Source organism: Pleurodeles waltl, chromosome 1_1, assembly GCF_031143425.1.
Source record: "Pleurodeles waltl isolate 20211129_DDA chromosome 1_1, aPleWal1.hap1.20221129, whole genome shotgun sequence".
Lineage (NCBI taxonomy): Eukaryota > Metazoa > Chordata > Amphibia > Caudata > Salamandridae > Pleurodeles > Pleurodeles waltl.
This window is the reverse complement of record NC_090436.1, coordinates 556207149-556228668: the sequence shown is the minus strand read 5'-3', so window position 1 is coordinate 556228668 and position 21520 is coordinate 556207149. Positions and strand designations below refer to the sequence as shown.

The window sequence follows — 21520 nt, the reverse complement described above, 5'->3', positions numbered from 1 at the left end:
TCAATTTACTGTTTTGTCATGCAAATGCTATTTGTATATTAACGTGACAATGTGTGAGTGTTTTTTTATTTGTTTTTTTATAAAATTACGCAAAAGTATGCCTACATTTGTAGATTTTAAGTATTCTCTTAACTGCATATCTGTACAGAGCACTCAAGTTGTGAAGGCCCTTAAAAGGAGAAGCTCGCCCTGACCAGGCTTTCGTTTTGCATTCTGGGACTTGCAGTCCAGAATGTACAATTTGATGAAACCGGACCACAGATCACGTGAAAAAAGTAAAAATCTGGACTGGGTGAACTAGGACCTGGGAACTTTTAAAGCTCCTCGTCAGGGACATGACGAAGACAGCACTACAGAGGGACTGTGAAATTGAAGGTCCCTTCCCACTGGTATAAAAAATCTCTTTTTTTGGGGGTGGGGGGGGGTCTCATTCGGCGGCAACAAATGTGGTATTCTAGAAATCTTGTTTTGATCAATGCCAGGGCAAAGTCATCTGTCCACCCTTTTGAGGTGTGTAAATTGAGAACATTAATAATATCTGTTATTTACAGCGCTCAGAATCTGCTGCATATGGTATTTAGCGCTATTTAAAACTATTATTATGGACACAAATATTAATTATATATGTGTGATGATTCATACAATCTTTTCTGCCTACATACATTATTTATTATACACAGATGTATAGTTGTACGTGTATAATCCGAATCTACCCATTCGCAGGCGCGGGGGGCCCGGCTACCCGTCTTCACGCTCTGCCAATGCCCTTTTAAGAGAAAAAAAAAACACCATCTCATCAGCGCGGGAGGAGAGCGCAATTCCTGGAACAGCTGATCAAAAACAAGCGAGATCGCGCTGCAAAAAAAGATTAAAAGTAGTCCACAAACCGGACGGAAAACATGGAGCCTCGCATGTTTTCAGTACTTGGTCGCTGCGCTCGAGGAGGGCTAACCACCGGAAAAGGCATGACGTATGCCTGCCTTCCACTAATGAGAGCAAGCAGACTTTAAAAGGCAAGCCCACGAACCAATGAAAGACACTGAGATGACATGGGCGAACTCAGAGCCCTTTTCTAACTACTAAAGCGTCTCGCAAGCGATACGCATGCGCAAGCGCATGCGACGCAGGCTCGACCCTAAAATGGAGGGACAAAGAGGCATGACTGACCTCTAGCAAGCAAGGATTTTTAAATGACACTGAAATGAACAATTAAGTTGCTATAAGCCCACAGAAGTAAAGTATATAAGAGGCCATACGTTTACGCTCGACCAAAAAAAGGACTTAAGTATAAAAAAAGGTGATTAATAGAATGCTTAAATGAACCTCAGCCACTAGTAATGACGCTGTGCCGCATCCCAATCAATTTTATTTTATTTTTTTTTTTTTTTTTTTAAACACACCATGCCACCTCAGTTTTGACCCAGCTATATGCAGATCCATCTTGACCTTGCTATAATCAGACGAGTGCAGTCAAGCCCAAAGTTCCAAGCCAGGTCCTCCCTGAACCGGCACACAAGCAAACCAGGACCGGTTCCTCCCTAGTTATGGGCTCATCAGTTGGGTACAGCTTGGTTCCACTGACAGGGCAAAACCAGTCCTAGGTTGCTTGTATTTCGATTCAGCGAGGACCTGGCCTGGCAGTGTGGGCTGGACTGTTCCCATGAGGAGCGGAGATAAGGCTGATTTTCATGTGGCCGGGTCCAAACTGAGGTAGCATGGTGGGTGAAAAACAATGGATTGGGATACACCCCCACACTATCACCAGTGGCTGACCAAGCATTCCATTCATCTCTTTGTTTTTTGATGCCCTAAGTGTGACGGGTATGCCCAGACAGGGGGTCCCATGCTCACTGTACAACTAGAGTAAGGCTATACCTGCCTGATGAGCCCATAATAGGGGCAAAACTGCCCCAGGGTTGCTTTTATTCTGGTTCAGTTAGGACCTGGCCTGGCAGTTTGGGCTGGAGTGCTCCCATAAGGAGCAAGGTCAAGGCTGATTTGCATATGGATGAGTCCAAACTGAGGTGGCATGATTGATGAAAACAATGGATTAGGATGCAGCGTTAAGCTAACACCAGTGGCTGAGATTATTTCAAGCATTCCTTCCATCCCTTTATTTTTTTTATGCCCTAGGTAAAAAGGCCACCCTGGCCCTTAACACCAGTTTGTCCAGAAAAACCGTGATGGATGCGACTGCACCAAGAAAGCCTGAACATCACTTGCATTATGAGTGAGATCATTGTGATGAAGGAGATGAGCAGCTTTGTTTTGGCTTCAGGGGAGTACACATGAGGGAAGTCAAGACCAAACTGAGATCCCACTGTGGCATCAACAAAGGATTTGGAGGAATGGTCTGTCAATCCTTTCCTAAGCATTATGGAAACAGGTGACTTATAAAAAGTATGGCTGGTCTGGCAAATGGAAAAAGGCTGAAAGGACAGAAAAATAACCTTTTATGGTGCCCATTGCAAGTTCATGCTGGGCCCAAACAAAAAAAAACAAAAAAAAAACAACAGTTTGGGTTGTAATGGGTCTGTGTTGTGTACACCACACCAGACCGCAAATATGTCCCACTGTCGGTCTAAATGAGCCTTGGAGAATGGCAGTGCATAGAAAGGATAACATCCATGACCTCAGGAGGTAGATCAAATGCAGTCAACTGCTGCTGCTCAATTTTAATGCATAGAGGTGTAGATTGCACATGCCAAGGTGTGGAATCATGCCCTGTTGCTGTGACAGAAGATATGAAGCACAAGTATGATCAGTGGACAGATGCTCATGCTCAGAATTTCCGGCTAACACACTCTCTTGGCTCAATCTGAAGCCACTCAAATGACTTGGGCCCGGAAGATCCTGAACTTCTTCAGAACTTTGGCCACAATGCATCTCTCTGATAGAGTGTTCTTGGGAATATCAGAGAGCAAACATTTTGACACTGCACGTTCTCATCAGTGGCGAAAAAGAGGTGCATCATATGGCCTGCACCTCTTGAAACAGGATGGACGGATGCATTTTTTAAAGCGACCCCAATGTAGATGGAAGATGCAGCGGGTCTAAAAGGATTGAAAGGATATAACCTCATTGGACTATTTGAAGGGCCTAGCTGTTGGATGTTATAGCTTGCCACCCACCCCTGGAGAAAATGTTTGTTTCGGCATCCCAGAGTGTAGCCTTGAGCCCCTCAGAGAAAACTAAAGCAGCTTTGAGAAAGATGCAGCATAGAACACTAAGAAGATTGCTGCGCTTGGTGACCTGAATGTTGTCTGTCTGACCCCAAATTCTGAAAGGACTGGAATGTTTGCTTTCTGGCTGCGGTTGAAATTTTCTAAAAATGTCCCGCAGCATGGCTCTCTATGAATTATTTCAGGACAGAATCTGCCTTCTCCTCAAACAGGTGAGGTCCATCAAAAAAGCATATCCATAAAGGATGCTTGGAAGTCTCCATAAAAGCCAGCAGATCTCATCCAAGTGTGGTGACACAGCATAACAATAGTGCCGACTACCTGGCCCAAGTATTCAATCGAGTCAGGCCAGACAGAATTATGTATCTCGCCATGCTGAATGGTTTGAGCGAGGGAGACAACTTCGTCAGGAACGGTCAGTAAGATCTCGCTGATTAGGCCTTACAGAGCTTGTGCAGATCGTCCAAGCACACAAATGGCATTGACTGACCTTAAGGGTAGGCTGGCCTATGAAAACAATTGGGGATTGGGGTTCATCTTCACAGTGGAATACTGGTCCACCAGATTCTCTGGAGTGGGGGTGCTGAATCAAAAAAATCAGGATAGCTAGGAGCCCCTCTATGGCGTCCGGCTACCTGCCTGTTCACCGTTGGACGAGGAACAAGGTTAAGCCTAGGTTGCACTGAATTATCTCAAAAGGAAGCCCGTCCAGGCTCTAACACTTCTGTGAGCAAATTAGTTTAAACTTCCACAGAAGGAAGGTGCAATTCCAAAACCTGATCTGCAAGTCTAATGACTATGGAAAAGACAGCACTTTCTTCTGTTCGTGGTCGTGATTGCTGCCTTTCCAAGCTGCAAAAATGAGCCCAGACCAGGAGAGCGATCTCGGAGATGCACTGAGGAAAATAAAATAAAAAGCAAAAGCAATGTGTGGAATGCTTGAATTTTTCTAAACCATTCCTGCACAGTTTCAGGTTTCTTGGGCTGGTCAGTCCTGTGGCTTGGGACCTGTGGCACAGTGAGGATGGGACCCACGGCTAAGCATACCCATTGCATTGAGGAAAACAAAAGAAGATGAATCGAATGCCTAAACCTATCTCAGACATTGGTCATTAAGCAAGCATCCCAGGCTATTAGCAATCACGGATGGCATTAGGCATTACCTTTCCACCCTTTGTCAATCAGATCAGCGTTTGAGAAGCAGGATACACTGGGCTTCAAGAAGATGATTTAGGATATTTTTTTAAAGTTTTATGTAAGTTTGTACGTCAAAGAATTTATCTTTTATGTTGCATTCTGTTTTTATTGTATACTGAATAGCCATACCACCAGTAAATTTAATTTGCAATTGTTTACTGTCACCTAAAAGCACATAATCTGACAGCAGCATGGCATCACTGAGGCTTACAGTAGTCTGAGATATGATCTTACAAATGTATCCAACACAAACCGGAGTATGGTTCGGGTTTGTGGAAGTGTATTTTCAGAAACTGGTGATAGGTCAGTTTTAATGACCTGTGATTTCTTTTTTGGTAGATGATGCATAAGTGCATGTTACAAATTGCTTGTGCATTTCACTGGCTGGTATGTGTGCCCATTGCTTGGTAATGTATATGTGCTTGGTAAGGAAGTAGATCCTCTTAATAAGATAATATGATAATTAATCTTGGCAATCAAATATGTTAGATTTGCTTTTGGCTTGGAAATTGCTCAACAAAAACATCAGCTATGTAACTGATTTTTTTTTAGACAAACTTAGTGGTCAAACAAAGATTAAGGGCCTGATTTAAATTTCGACTGGAGTTTTTTTTAATTATCACTTGGGATGCAGTACAGACCAATTCTCTCTGCATTCGCCGCCATCTCCGCATTATCATGCCATAAATACCATAGATATAATAGAAACCAATTTGATATACACAGTGCAACAAACCACAAATCAACCAATAAAGTAAGAGTGCAATAACATTTTTGTCAATTTCAGCATCCGACCGAAGGTTAATAAATTGTAATATGAATACACAATATGACAAACCATTTGTTAACCCATAAAATGAAAGGGTAATAGCAATTTCAACAATATTCAACCTCTGGCCAACAATTCATAAGATGACCTGTACCAAGCGGGGCCCTCCCATTTAAAAATGTCTGACCCAGTAAAGTGACAATACAACCTGTGCTACGTTTTACAACAATCCAAGGGCCATCCATAAATGCAGACTAAGCCCAAAGAATGGGCACTCCCCCAATTGACAAGTAATATAAAGTGACAATGCAGATAAAGTGACATAGCCGACCTAAGTTTATAGCGTAATACCTAAAACTATCAAGAAGAATGAGCATTCCCCAAATTAACGAGTAATATAAAATGATAATGCAAACAAAGTGACAGTGCCAGCCCAAGTCTATAGCATAATACCTAATGCTGCCAAAAGACCAAAGATTAATAATGGACAATGTCAGGAAAAAACATGTGCCTGTGCAGTAATGAGATGGGTTCTTTTATTACCTTTAACAGGTAAGTAAAAACAGGGTAACAATACAAATTGTTGTGACTACCACTTCAGCTGCCAACCACAGGATGAAGTGCAAATGAAATCCAAAATATCCAAAAAAAATGCTAGAAAGTCTAAACAAATCTGTTTCCGTTTTCTAACCCCTTCGTCTTGAGCCTCTTCCTCCAAGAAAAGGCCCCTAAATTATTTTATAATGATCTAACTTAATCAGGCAAGCAGAATACAATTGTTCTCTTCTACTGTTTTTCCTCATTTTCTTTACCCATTCCTCAAATGTAGGTGTCTGAGGAGACTTCCAGTGGCTCGTAATAATAAACTGAGGTACCAGAATGGAAATTTAAATACAGTTGGCGCCCTGTTCCTCAGCCTGTGAAGGATGAGTGAGGCTGAACAGAATAGAACTGGATGCAGGTTTGACCTCAAACCAGCTAGAGAAATATTAAAAAATCTGCAGCCAAAACCCGGAAATGGATTTACAGGTCATACACATGTCCCTAATCTCATACCTTTGCATTTAGGACACATTCTTGTGGCTGCACCAAACATTCGATTTAGCTTTTCTGAAGTATAATAGAGCTTCCAGACATTAGAAAAAAAACATCATCCTATGAAAATTAGCGCCCCCCGCGCAACAATGTAAAACAGTACTCAAAGTATTTAGACCAGCTCTCTGCATTGATCTCAATCTGAGCACCTTTCAACCATTTATTCAAGACCTTTGGTGGGGGTGAAGGGGGGAGGGGGGCTGTCTAGACGAAACTCTTTATATCAGAAACTCAGTCGTTCACATTCTCCGGTTGTAAAAGTTTCCCAGCAAACACTGCAGAGCAATAGATGTCATATAATGGGAGACTGCTAAGAACAGAGACCACCTGTCTATAGGGGAAATTAAAAAAGACTGCTAGCGAAGGACGAGAGCTCTGCCAGCGTCTTTACACTATCATCGGGCAAAAAAATCTGGCTGAAAGCAAGAGGGGAGATGATAGCAGCAAGACTGCGGGGTAGCGGCATGAATCATGGGTATCTCAAATTTAAGGGAATAAAAAAGGTGCTTCGCAGCTCTAAAGAGCAGCAAAGGATCGTAAATAACACTTGGTAGACTTGCTATCTTGCAACATCTAATATATATATAGCCAAACTAAGACCCCTGCATAGAAAACCGACAAAGCTATAAAGAGGTGGACGCAAGATAGTAAGTCCTTAGACAGGACAGGAACCTATTCCTGAAAACAAACTGGGCGCTGAATTACACCCAATATGCCCTTTCGGTTTGGATTACCGTTTTACGAAAGCATATCATGCTTGGCCAACATGTTCACAAGGAACGAAAATGTATTGCGCAAGTGTTAACAGTATAACATGGCCAATGTCTGCCTGCTCATCAAATTCATATGGAGTCTTAATAAAAGATTTATTACTTTGGAGTGTTCCACAAATGATCCTTAGCACAGAATCATGGTTTACTGTAGGATATCAGGTGCAGGTGCAAGAATACATCTATTTGCCCAAAAAGCGTACATAAAAGTATTAGTTGGTGGAGAGGCAAAAGACCTATGATACGCAGCTCTTCGGATCCCGCTATTCTCAAACCAGGGGTAAACGTACTTACAATAATCAATATGAACACTAATACAACATATAATACAACTAATCACTGTGTAAACATTTTATTTTTATTTTAGTTATAATCCACATTGAAAAAAAATTCAATAAGAAGCACTTTTTATGTACATAAACAGATGTAAATCAATAAGTTTAAAATAACATGAGACACAAAATAACACTCTTGGCAAACCAACAGCATCTGAGTGGCATCGCAGTATAACGAAAGTAAGCTTTTTTCCCCAGTGTTCCACACAACACTGGAACAAATGTATTTTTATAACACAGAACTACTGCAACCAGACACTGTAGAAATAGTGTTAATTGTATTCTGCAATAAACGACAAATATCCAGTACACTAATCAAATAAAAATGTTCAATGAGTCCTATGTGGGGTTTCATTTCCGGGCATCTGTCTTCTAAAGGTTATAAATAAAGTGTGAGGTTTCTTTAAGTGAACAGCGAAGGCTGTGTCTGGAGGCACCGTGAGCGTAACCACTATAATTTTGTATTTACGTCAAAGCACGTTATTGGCTTAAAATTATTTTACTGGATATTGCTATGAAACGATTAAGAAATACAGTTCCCATGGCAATTAAATATAGATGTCCCTGTCCAACTGATATATTAATTCCAGTTAACTTCACAGTCCAGTTAACTTCACAGTCCGCAAGCACAGTCTTCTTCACTTCATGATGTCCAGTGGCACAGTTTTCACATCAAAAGGCACTAATTTAACTGAAAAAAAGGAGATATTGATTTTTAAATAACATAATGTTAAGTATCTGGAATTAGTCATATCCTACCCAAGGAAACACTGTATCAACTCCCCATTAAACACTTACCATACACATCCAACCCTGCACAACTCGACGTCTGACATTTTTCTAAAGCATGCAAGAAGTATAATAATGCAAGCTGAATTACCTGAACTTCACATCGGAAACCTCTTTCCATTATCAACTTGCAGCTGTTATCAACCTACTTGCAGGATACAAGACTGTTAAAACAGCTGTGTTTTTATTAGCAACGGCTGAGTGGGAGGGTACTCGGGGTTGGAAAGAGCCTATGGAATAAAGGCCTTAAGGTACCGAAGGAAAACTATTTTACTGTTACGTAATGGCTCGTTCCTGTTCTCAAAGTGTGGGTAATTACATACCAAGAAAAAGGCAGGTAAATACAACATTCGCCAACGAAGCCATATCGTGACTGTGCATCACTCCAAGAAAAATGCTCAAGTTGGTGTTTCCAGCAAAATGCAGGTCAAATATCCCAGGTAAATGTAGTCAGGACATCTATTGAACCGCTAAATGCACAGAGAATGCCATTTAGGCTTCCAAAGCTCTGGTGCAGCATGTCTGGACACCTGGTGAGATACGCCCCATGCACGGTATAGCAGTGGGGGATATAGAAGTGACCTTTCTGTCAATAGTGGCTTTAGGAGGCATGTGGGTTAAGACAGAGCAGGAAGAAAAAGATCCTAGTTGAAATGGAATTATGTTAGCACATCAGAAACAACATTAGGTTGAGGAGTCGGAACCACCTTGTTCGAAAGCAATAGTGTACAGTTCTGAGTCATTTCTGACCACTAAGAATTATATCTTACAGGAGTAGAGTTACATATCAATAGGTTAAAATGGGTTAGTGCATCAATCTTTGTTGCGGTCCCAAGAGATTGTGGGGTGCCTGACTGAGGTACAAAAGCACCAGGCTTGTCACAATTCATGGGACAATCTCACTAGCATAGAATGATTCTCATGGCCTGTTTCAATAGGCCCCAATGGCCACTAAGTAAAATTTAATGGGGCACCCACACAATCAATTCAGGTTGATGTCTAGAAAGAAAAATCACATCATCACCCACTGAGCAAAATAAGCAAATAGATCTACGTTAACATGGCCTAACAACAGAGTTCACCCCATCCTTGAACCTCTGGAAATCCATCCATGAACGACAGTATGTACAATCAGGGCAAGCAGGGCAAGCATCACGGACCTCTAGGGAAATGTGAAGAACCGTTCACATATGCCTCTCCTCTGATTCCTATGATTCCTATGATCTTGACAGTTCTTCAGAAAAAACATTGGATGTCTAAGATGCATGGTCAGCTTGGTAATCCAGACTTGAATGCCAGTATGGTTCTTGAACCTCTTCTATTTACCTAGAAAGAACACAGCCGCCAGAGGAAGAAACTCTTGCCCTTGGAGGTGGAGGAAAGTGCTGCACCTAACCCTAACATTACTTAATTTGAGCACTAGGAGCCATATGTACGAAAGCTTTTTCCCATAGACACAGAATGGGTAAAATCCTTTGGTACATCTGGCCCTAGGTTCCTAAACACTACTGTTTGCCCACCGTGCCTATTAGCAGAAAATCTTTATATCCTGGCAGCTGGCAGAACTTCCACATAGCAAAATACTAGCGCACATAACTGGGAATGTTGCACTCATGTGCAGAGTGAACATACTTTCTCAAGGTTGTCTGCTTGCAATTGGTGACTTATGCATTATGGCAGGCAACCAAAATATCTGAACAAAAGGGCACTCCATCTCCACTGCCAAAAGCAGAGTTTAAAAGACTGACTGATCTTTTGCTTTCGCACTCAGAAGAGGTGGTGGAGTTGTGACTGTGCACTGTCACCACTGTGGAAGACAGACTGTGGCTGGGGCACGCATGAAGGTTGTAGGGACTTGAAAAGGTTTGAACTAGCTAAGCAGCAAATTATGCTAGTGCTGTGTTTGGTGGAGCTGCGAAGAATGGAAGTTGATCATGACAATGGGAATCACACCTGTGCCCAAAAAGTGAAGTCCCAAAGACTCACAACCATTAGCCTGAAAGAGTCTGGTTATCCAGGATGTCTTCGCCAGTCTAGTCACCAGCCTCTTGCCAGGAGGGAAGGCATCTGCAAGATTCGGGTCTAGGACTGTCAGTATTAAGTGAGTCCTCTTAGAGGGAAGCAAGGAAGATTTTGGAACATTCAAAGGAATCACAAGGTTGACTATGTGTAGGAAACTACCATCTTTCTTGGCATAGTTACCCCAATTTTCTGCCTGATGTCAGTGTGCTTCACTGTGTCTACTGGGATCCTGCTAATCAGGATCCCAGTAGCTATGCTCTCCCCTTTAAAAATTGGTTGTTGGTTACTGTTAACACAGTATTTCACCCACAACTGGCACACTGGTGCCACCTTATAAGTCCCTAGTATATGGTACCTAGGCACCCAGGGCATTGAGGTTCCAGGGGATTCCTATGGGCTGCAGCATTTCTTTTGCCACCCATAGGGAGCCCCTACCGGACTGCCATTGCAGCCTGTGTGAAAAGGTGCATACACCCTTTCACTGCCATTTACACTGCACCAGGTCACTTTTAAGTCACCACTATTGCAGGCCCTCCAGCCCTGAGGGCAGAGTACAAAGTACCTGTGTGTGAGGGCACCCGTGCACTAGCAGAGGTGACCCCACGACCTCCAAGACCATTTACCCAGACTTCGTGAGTGCGGGGACGCCATTTTACACTTGTACTGGACATAGGTCACTACCTATGTCCAGCTACATAATGATAACTCCGAACATACGCATGTTTGATATCAAACAAGTTGGAATCATACCCCAATGCTTTTGAAGCATTAGTTGTATGATTCCATGCACTCAGGGGGCTCCTTAGAGGACCCCCAGTATTGTCATACCAGCCTTCTGAGGTTTTCCAGGCAGTCCCAGCTGCTGCTACCTCTCAGAGCACATTTCTGCCCTCCTGTTGCTTGAGCAGTTCAAGCCCAGATATCATTTGGGAGAGGGGTGTTACACCCTCTCCCTTCGGAAACAGGTGTTCCAGGCTTGGGAGGGGTAGCCCCCCAAGCCGCTGGACATGCATTGAAGAGCACATTTGGTGCCCTCCTTGAATAAACCAGTCTACACCGGTTCAAGGACCCCCAGTCCCTTCTCTGGCACGAAACTGGGCAAAAGAAAGGGGAGTGACTACTCCCCTGTCCATCACCACCCCATGGGTGATGCTCAGAGCTCCTCCAGAGGGTCCCTGGGTTTTGCCATCTTGAATTCCAGTGCCAGCAGGTGACGTCAGAGCCCCCCCCCCGCCGATAGGTGCTTACCTGTGTAGTTGACCAATCTCGCTTTCAGAGCTATTTAGTGTCTCTCTCTTGGGTGGTTCTGCAGATTTGGATTGCAAGACTCCAGCAGGAATCCTCTGAACCCTTTACTTCACCTTCGCACGGAAGAAACTGTATCTGGACCCTCCAGGAACTCTACAAACTGCAACAAAGAAGCAAAGACGACTTCTGCAACATTGTATCTTCAAATCCTGCTAACAATTGCAACTGTTTCCCGGTTGTGCATCATCAGAGGACAGCCTGTCTTCAGCCTACACCAGAAGAATGAAGCAATCTCCCTTGGAGTGAAGGAGTCACTCCCCTGCTTCAGCAGGCACCTCACTGCAACGACGACCGGCGGCGTGGGTCCCCTTTCCTAATGAGCTGCGTGGATCCTGCCTCACGGTGGTAGACTGAAGTGGCCTTGACAGTCCTGACGTCCTACTGTCTAACTTTGGCGGAGGTAAGAGATTGCATCTTCACGCAAAACAGTACCCCGTGCACTGCATGTTTTGCAGCTGCTAAGGCTTGTTGACATCCTTCCACGAAGTTCTTTGTGCAGTGCCAGCCCCCAGCACTCTATCCTGCAACGCACAGCTTCCTGCATGGTTCTTCAGCGGCGTGGGACCCTTTGCTGTAGGGCTACATGGGCCTCCTTTTACACCTTCTTTCTCCCAGTGTTCTGGGACTCCTTTGCGCGCTACCTGGTCTTCTGAGGGCTCTCCGAGTTGCTGAGAGCCTCCTTTGACTCTCCCTCCTGGGCAGCGTCCACCAGGTCCCTTATGGTCCCGGGCAGCTCCATTTTCTGCTAACAGCGAGCTTTGCATGTGCCAAGGCTTGTTGGCGGAATCCAGTGACCCAAATTTATCATCTGCACCAACCAGGAACCCGCATATGTCTTCTTGGGTGCAGTACTGACTGTTGTTTTTCACCAGTGATTCTTCTTTTGCACCTTCATCTGAGTTAGCAGGGGCTCCTGTTCTCCCTGGACTCTTTTGTGCTTCTTGGACTTGGTCCCCTCTCTTCCACAGGTCTTCAGGTCCAGGAATCCACTGTTGGTGTCTTGCAGTCTCTTTGGGTTCTTGCATTATCTTCTTTCTCATGTTCTTGTGTGTTCTAGGAAAGTTACTGTGATTTACTCCTGCTTTCTTGGGCTCTGGGGTGGGTTCTACTACTTACCTTTGATGTTTTCTAATACTCCCAGCGCCCCACTACACACTACACTTGCCTAGGTGGCAAACCAACATTCTTATTCCGCTTTCTTAATATATGGTTTGTGTTCCCCAGGCCCATTTCTAACTATTGTGATTTTCACTATTTGTACTGTTCTCTAACTGTTTTTACAGCTATTTCTGCATAATAGTGTATATATTTTGTGTATTGTGTGTGGTTGGGGTACCATTTGAAAGGGTAGGGGTTGATATTGTTGGCCCTCTTGACCCTCCCACAGCTTTTGGTAACATTTATTCTGGTGGTGGTGGACCATGCCACCAGGTATCTAAAAGCCATACCTCTTAGAACCACTAAACCTCCTGCAGTGGCCAAAGCCCTGCTGGGAATCATTTCCAGGGTGGGTTTCCCAAAAGAGGTTGTATCAGACAGGGGTCGCAACTTCATGTCTACATACTTGAAAGCAATGTGGAAAGAGTGTGGTATAAAATAAATTCACTACACCTTACCATCCCCTGACAAATGGTTGGTTGAGCGTTTTAACAAAACACTCAAAGGCATGATAATGGGCCTCTCTGAAAAACTCGGGAGGAGATGGGATGTCCTGTTACCATGCCTCCTCTTTGCTACAGGGAGGTACCCCAGAAAGGAGTGGGCTACAGCCCCTTTGAACTCCTCTTTGGTCACCCTGTTAGGGGTCCATTAGCTCTTGTAAAGGAGGGTTGGGAGCAACACCTGAAGCCCCCTAAACAAGATATAGTGGACTATGTACTTGCTCTCAAATCCAGAATGGCTGAGTACATGAAGAAGGCCACGAAGAACCTTCAGGAAAGCCAAGAATTGCAAAAGCATGACCAGAAGGCTGTCCTGACAGTGTACCAACCAGGGCAGAAAGTGTGGGACTTGGATCCTGTGGCACTAGGGGCAGTCCAAGACAAGTGGAGTGGACCACACATCATAGTGGAGAAAAAGGGTGAGGTCACTTACTTAGTTTACCTTGGCACTCCAAAAAAGTCCTCTCAGAGTACTTCATATGAACCGCCTAAAGCCCTGTTATGACAGGGCTGACTTAACCCTACTCATGGCCACTGATGAGGGACAGGAAGAAGAGAGTGACCATCTCCCTGACCTCTTTTCTAATTCTGCAGCTGATGGTTCAGTTGAGGTAGGTAGTCTTCGCAGATTGACTTACTCAGTCTCAAAAAGAAGACAGAAGAAATTTCCTAGAGCACTTTTCTGAACTGTTTTCCCTTAAACCTGGAGAAACAACATGTTGTGAAAACACAATTGATAAAGGAGACAGCCTGCCTGTCAAGAGTAAGATCTACAGGCAACCTGATCATGTAAGGGTTGCATCAAAGCAGAAGTGCAGACGATGATTGACCTAGAGGTGATTGAGCATCTGACCGCTCCTGGGCTAGCCCAGTGGTGCTGGTACCAAAACCCTACTCACAAAATCAGAAAAAAGAGATGAGGGCCTGTGTAGATTATAGAGGACACAGCACAGTCACTAACACTGATGCTCACCCTATAACCAGGGCAGACAAGCTAATAGAAACACTGGCATCTGCCAAGTATTTAAGCACCTTTGACTTGACTGCAGGGTATTGGCAGATCAAATTGTCACAGGATGCAAAACCAAAGACTGCATTCCGAACCACTGGAGGGAATTATCAATTTACTGTTATCCCTTTGGTTTGAAAAATGCACCTGCCACTTTTCAGAGGTTGGTGAATACAGTCCTCCAAGGTCTGGAAGCCTTCAGTGCAACATATCTAGATGATATAGCTGTATTTAGCTCTATCTGGGATGGCCACCTGTTCCACCTGTGGAAAGTTTTGGAGGATCTGCCAAAGGCTGGCAATACTATCAAGGCTTCAAAGTGCCAGATGGGGCAGGGGAAAGTGGTTTCTCTGGGACAGCTAGTAGGTGGAGAACAGATCAAGCCACTAAAGGGGAAGATCCAAACCATTTTGCATTGGACTCTGCCAACAATAAAAACCCAGATCAGACCCTTTCTAGGTCTCACTCGCTATTACAGGAGGTTCATTAAGAACTATAGCTCCATTGTTGCCCCTCTAAACGGCCTCACCCCCAAGAAAACGCGTAAGAAGATATGATGGACAGCCAGTTGCCAAAAAGCTTTTGAGGAACTCAAACATGCCATGTGCTCTGCACCTGTTCTAAAAAGCCCAAACTACTCTAAGAAGTTCATAGTTCAAACTGATGCTTCAGAGACTGGGTTGGAACAGTTTTTTCACAGCTTAATACGTCTGGGCATACCTTTCCCACTTGCAGCGACAAAATGCAAAAAGAACAGACGAAGTATACAAGACCACCCACTGTGCTCGCATCAACAATCCTGGTGGAGGGCTCACCATCATACACAAGGAATCCATCCAATGCACCACCACTAATGACAACATCACCCTAGGCCATAGAACACCCCAACTTCTGACTCCAAACGGATAGCAAAACAGCCAACAGGAGTACCTTCACCTATCATCCTTCAGGACCGCGACCAGCTTATTGCAACTGGACTTCCCTCTTCGTGACAGACTCCAAAAATGATGTTATCCTCTTTGACCTCAACTTCTATTATAACGACCACAATGACATTAACACTACCAACCTCCTTGGCAGCATGATCAACTTCAGACTTACCTAACAAGTCCAAGACCCCAAGCACACCGCAGGCCACACAATAGACTCTACCTTTTCCTTCAGCTACCACAGCAAGTACAGCCACACTACGGAACTCACCTGGATCAACCACTCCATCACCCATTTCAACATCTCCAGCTCACAAACCTCTGTCCCACCTGCCCAATGTTTCTATCCCCCCCACAGCTGGGGAAAAGTCTTAAAGAACACACAAACAACCCTTTCAACACCATCCACATGATCTCCTCCAACAACCTAGATCAGATCATCAGAAACGTCAACAAATGGATCACCACCTGCGCCGAGAGCGTCGCTCTCATCGGCAACAATACCCACAGAAGGTCCACCAAGAAGGCTAGCTGGTACACTGAAGACCTCAGAACCGTTAAATGATACTGTGAATGACTAGAAAGGATATGGCTCACCAGCAAGGACTCAACGGTTAAGACCGTTTCAAGACAGCCCTGAACCCTTACCAAAGAGGGTTGTGTCAATCAAACAAAAAGCCCTTAGTCTCACGCATGGAATCAAGCTCCAATAAGAGCAAAGAACATGTCACCATTGTCAAAGAATTCTCTAGAACGTCAGTTGCAACATACATTACCCCCTCACAGGAACTCAGCAACAATCTTACAAACTTATTCCACAACAAGATAGTCAACATCCACAGAAACTTCAAACACCAGCCTCAAGGTAATCAACTTCTTGAGGCAGCACAACAACTCTGCTACAACCACAGACATTCAACTAACCAAATGGAGCCAGTTCTCCCCACAGAACACCGCCTCCATCATAAACTTGTCCAATCAGGTGCCCCAACTGAGCCATGCTCTCATCACATCTTCGACCTAGGTGAAGCAAGAATCAGTCTTGTGCTCACCACCCTGTTCAACACCTCAATTGCTACAGTCACCTTCCTTGAGGACTGGAAACATGCAAAAGTCAACCCTACTAAAGAAACCATTGGGAGATCTTAGCAAACTCAACAACAACCGACCAATCTCCCTGCTCCCGGCCAAAGTATTAGAAAAACCCATCAACCAACAACTCTCCTCACATCTGGAACAGAACCTCCTACTAGATTCTTCCCAATGCAGATTCCGCAGCAAACACAAAAGGGAGACAGACCTCGTTGTGACAACCAATAACTTTCGAGCCCTAGCCCTACTTGACCAAGGTTAGATTGTGGCTCTGATCCTCCTAGACCGGTCACCAGCCTTCGATATGGTCACCCACCACACACTCATCACAAGTCTGCACAACATAGGCATTCAAGGAGCCGTTCTCCAATAGATTCCCTCTTTCCACACCAGAACAATGCAAAAAGTCAGCCTCCCACCCTTCACCTCTGAACACAAGAAAATCATCTGTGGAGTACTCCAAGGACCCTCGCTCAGCCCCACCCACTTCAACAAATATGCCACCTCTAGCCAGCATCATCAAAACCCATGGACTGAACATCATATCCTACTCCAATGACACACAACCAATCCCCTTCCTCTCTCGGAGACAACACCAAGACCAGTTTCCACAACTGCATGACAGACAACTGCCTGAAGCTCAACACAAACAAGACAGAGGTTCTGACCTTCAGAAACAAAAGCTCCTCATGGGATGCATCATGGTGGCCTTCAGAACTCAGACCTACTCCTATCTCTGCTGACCACATGAGGAATCTAGGCATCATTCTGGACAACAAACCATGATGATTCAGGTCAACTCCATCTCCTCCTCCTACTTTTTCAACCTCTGCATGCTTTGTAAGATATTCAAATGGCTACTCCAAAGCTCAAGATGCACCATCACCCAGTCCCTCATCTCCAGTTGGCTGGACTACTGCAACGCTCTCTACACAGGGATCACAACTCATCTACTCTGACTACAGACCATACAGATCACTGCAGCCAGACTCGTCCTGGATCTTCCTAGACAAACCCACATCACTGCCTACTTCAGGGAACTTCACAGGTTTCCTGTACCAAAACAATGCCAGTTCAAGCACCTGATCCACAAATATAAGGCTCTTCACAACTGCCGACCTGCCTACGTGAACCACCACCTGAACTTCCACTAGTCCCTCTGCTCAGCTTTTTCTAACCCTCACCCCCTGCATCAGAGGTAGCAGATGCGGAGGTCACTCCTTCTCATACCCTAGCAGCAAAGACATGAATGAACTACCCTTTCCTCTCCAGACCTCCCCATCTCTTCCAGAACTGAAAGTACCTGAAGACCTGGCTACTCAGCTAATCAACTGGATTTCGCCAGCACCTGGATAATTTTACAAGTGACAAGAAGCGCTATACAAATCTACCAATTTATTGACTGATGTTTTCAGGAGCTTGATCTTTATAATCAAAGAAAGTCGAGACAGTTGCTTTGTAGTACGACTTCTTTCAGCTCTCCCAAGCTGACTGCTCGAGGACATGGCAGTCTACTACTAGTAAAGGATTTATTGGGAGAATCAATGCAGCAAATAGAGCACATATGTCCTCATTCTTCAACTGGGGTGTAACAGTGCCAGTCTCAATGGCTACATGCTCGAGGGTTTGGCAAGTATAGAGTAGTAGTGATCTCTCGAAAGAATGCTGGTGGTGGCTAAACTCAAGGGCATGCTTGGAAGTGGATTTGTTCCTTTTGGTAACTTCACTTGTTTCTGTGCTGCTTGATCTTTGGGGGAGACAGAGAAAGACACTAAGCATCATAAAAGGTAGTAAACGTTAGCTTTTTCTTGTTTTGATGGCTGTTGCACACTTGCTTGGCTGCCTTCTTCTCACCAGCCTTTTTTGCTCCAATCAGGAGTCAGGCTCGAAGGAACAGGTAAATCCTCTGATAGCACCTGAGGGTGCCCACATGAGAGGTGAAGCCCTACTACCCAAGAAACTGAGACGTAATCTGACTGGCACATGGGGAGGGATACTTGTTTGACTTTTTGGTGCAATAACGTAGTGGAGAAAGAATGTATTAAATCTCACTGTGCAACAACAGAGACCTCCAAGGTCAGAAACAACTACTGTCTCTCCTCTCCATAGGCATTTCTGGTCCAGCCCAGTAGGTGGCTGATACACAAAATATGAGAACTGGAAACAGATAGCATGCAGAAGATTGTTTACATGGAGTACAATGTGAGGAGTACACATTTGGTTTGGTGCAGAAGTGAAATATAGCAAGACATTTTTCCTTGTCCCCAAGATTTGAAATCCATTATAATTATTAAAGGAGTATTTAGATTTGTATTTTGGCTGCTGGTTAAACAGTTTAAAATGTCAATGCAGTTTATTTGTATGCACAATACATACACTAAAATAATACCAAGATATCTATCTGCATGCAACAATTAAGTCACATTTTTTAATGGAAAAATAATGAGCCTGCTTCATGGAATGTCGTAAAGAAGTATTAAGTGTTCTCTTTCAATGACTGCATTCTTCCAACAATAAAAAAAATGGCTAACAAACTCTCCGATGAAAGCCAGAGTGTATTATATATAAAGATTGTATGTATTATATATAAAGATTGTATATATTATATATAGGATGTATAAACATCAAAACACCTGTACTCTTAATTTCTTTATGCATTTTCTTTAAACTATTTAACCATTAAGAAAGCACTGCATCGCATTTCGAATATTTATTAAGACACTTTCCTCGATCCTGGTAAAGCAGCAAAACAGTCATGAAGTGCTGTAGTGTGACATTGATATCCGCAGCAGACACGCCTCCTTTCTTGCCTGCAGAGGTTTTACATTATTGCGTAATTTAATTTAAGGGTTTCAAAGACGAATCCTGGTTCATTATATTACGAAAAGTAAACTAGTTTGAGGTTTACACACTTTAAAAGTGGGTCCTATTTCATTGAGTTTGCAACCCATCCTGTTCTTTAAGGGGATTGTGTTATGTAGTAACTGAATAAACAGATTAAATGTTAAAGATCTGCGTTACTCCCATCACCTGAAAAACACAACCATTCTGCTTTACTGGCCAAAAACTAAACTAAGAAGCTCTCGGATAAAAACCTAGACAAGTTAGCCAGTAAAGCTTCATTGTTAATGGAACAGGACATGCAGTCATTATTTGCAGCCAGCTACATACATCATGTGTAGCACAAAGTACAACCTGGGTGACAGAGCTACTACAGACAGCTTATCTGCCTGATTTTTTTAAAAGTCTTGGTACTATTTTACAGAACAGCACATTATCAATTCTGGTCATGAGAAAATAACAAACTAGGGGCCAGATGTAGCAAAGGGTTTGCGCCTCGCAAACTGCGAAAATCGCCGTTTGCGAGGCGAAAAAGCCTCTTTGCTATTCAGAAATGCATATTGCGAGTCGGGACCGACTCGCAATATGCATGTCACAATCGCAAATAGGAAGGGGTGTTCCCTTCCTATTTGCGATTCGGAGTGGAATGCAATTCCATTTGCGACCGCATATGCGGTCGCAAATGGAGTCGCAGTTACCATCCACTTGAAGTGGATGGTAACCCACTCGCAAATTGGAAGGAGTCCCCATGGGACCCCTTCCACTTTGTGAATGGACCCACAAATATTTTTTCAGGGCAGGGAGTGGTCCTCCCTGCCCTGAAAAAATACCGAAACTAAAGGTTTCGGGTTTTTTTTTTTAAGTGCAGCTCGTTTTCCTTTAAGGAAAACGGGCTACACTTAAAAAAAAACAAAAAAAAAACTGCTTTATTTAAAAGCAGTCACGAACATGGAGGTCTGCTGACTACAGCAGGCCTCCATGTTTGCGAGTGCCTAGACTCGCTATGGGGCCGCAATTTGCAACCCACCTCATTAATATTAATGAGGTGGGTCATTGCGACCCCATAGCGACTCGCAGACGGTGTCTGAGACACCGTTCTGCATACCAATTTGCGAGTTGCAAATTGCGAGTTGCAGGGACTCGCAATTTGCAAGTCGCAAATTGGCGTTTTGCTACATCTGGCCCTAAGTGCATACTGATTTTGCGCTTTGAGGCATCTGCTATACCACCTGCAGATGAAAGATTCTCTGACAGAACTGCTTGACTCCTCACACTCAGCCAATGAGGGGAGAAAAACATAACTGAGAGGAGTATAACTCAGAGGGGAGAAAAACACATACCAGTTTTCCTATTCTCAAATGTTTTCTTTTGAGATTACTAGTTTTCTCATGACAATGATGGAAGGGTGATTATCTACGGGTTTAGATAAAGGAACACATAAATTGATTTTTAAATTGTTCTTCTGTTACACTGTTTGCTTAGGCTGGTGATAGTATATGACCACTGAAGATTGTACTAGATACAAAGTGTTTCTCTCTATCGATAAAACCTAAAAGGCCGAAAATATTTCCACTTAAGAGCAGTACCTGCATCCCCCCACGAACTTTTGCTGCATAGAATAAGAATATTAGTGAATTTCTTTACAAAACACTATTGAATATATTCCTTTTTAACTTAATTCTTGACGCAAGTAATTACTCTTTATATGAACGGTTATTAGCCCCTAAGTATCTTGGCTCTTAAGATAACAACTATACTTAATCACAAACCCACGTGTTTGGGAACATTTTTTGGTGGTGCTAGGACCCAGAACAAGTTGTATAGTGTTCTATTACAAGACACATGGACAGGATACAACATGGTACCTGAATCCCCAGTGAATGTCCAGAACTTGTCTAGTCTTCACACTGAACCAACTAAAGACTGATCGACTCAACTATGTCAGTCATCGTACTTGCTTCTGGTGCAACTGTGTTCAACAGAGAAATATTTTCTGCTAGATAGTAAACTAGGGACCTAATATTGAAGGAATTAATGCTTACCCCAAGTGAATTCACTAGTGCAACTATAGTAAACCCAAAAATATAGGTAGAGTGAGTAACGGCGGAGAACCTAGTGAACCACCGCACTGTATCCACCACTTGGATAATTTACAACAAACTAGGGCTTTGGTGATTGTAAGCTAACACCATGGTCACTTGCAGGAATTTCCTCTTTCCTTCTAAGTCTACTGGACATGGCCTAAAAGTGAGGCAGGTTATAAATGATGATTAGACCTCTGACAAGAGTTTTTGTCCACACGTGTAAAATTTAAATAAGGGGTGTGTAGTATATTCAAAATACTTAGGGATAGTGGCAGTAAAAAGGTTGAGGCAGCTACATGCAAGACAGCATGGGTAGTTTTAGATGTAAGGAAAATGTCAACACAAAAGGTGTTTGATTAAAAAAAAAAATAATAAAAAAAAAAAAAAAAAAAGAGTAGTGCACCTGGGTCGCAAAGAATGTGACAGAGCTGGCTACA

General features: G+C 43.6%; 1 protein-coding gene across 1 annotated transcript in view; it reads right to left on the bottom strand.

The window, feature by feature from the left end:
- Positions 1 to 7349: 7349 nt before the first annotated feature.
- FAM174A (family with sequence similarity 174 member A) overlaps positions 7350 to 21520 on the bottom strand; it is a 71484-nt gene continuing 57313 nt past the window's right edge. Inside the window, exon 3 of the mRNA XM_069226009.1 lies at positions 7350 to 8039. Within this exon, the coding sequence (XP_069082110.1) occupies positions 8036 to 8039 (4 nt within the window). The 3' untranslated portion in view covers positions 7350 to 8035. The remainder of the gene's footprint in view (positions 8040 to 21520) is intronic.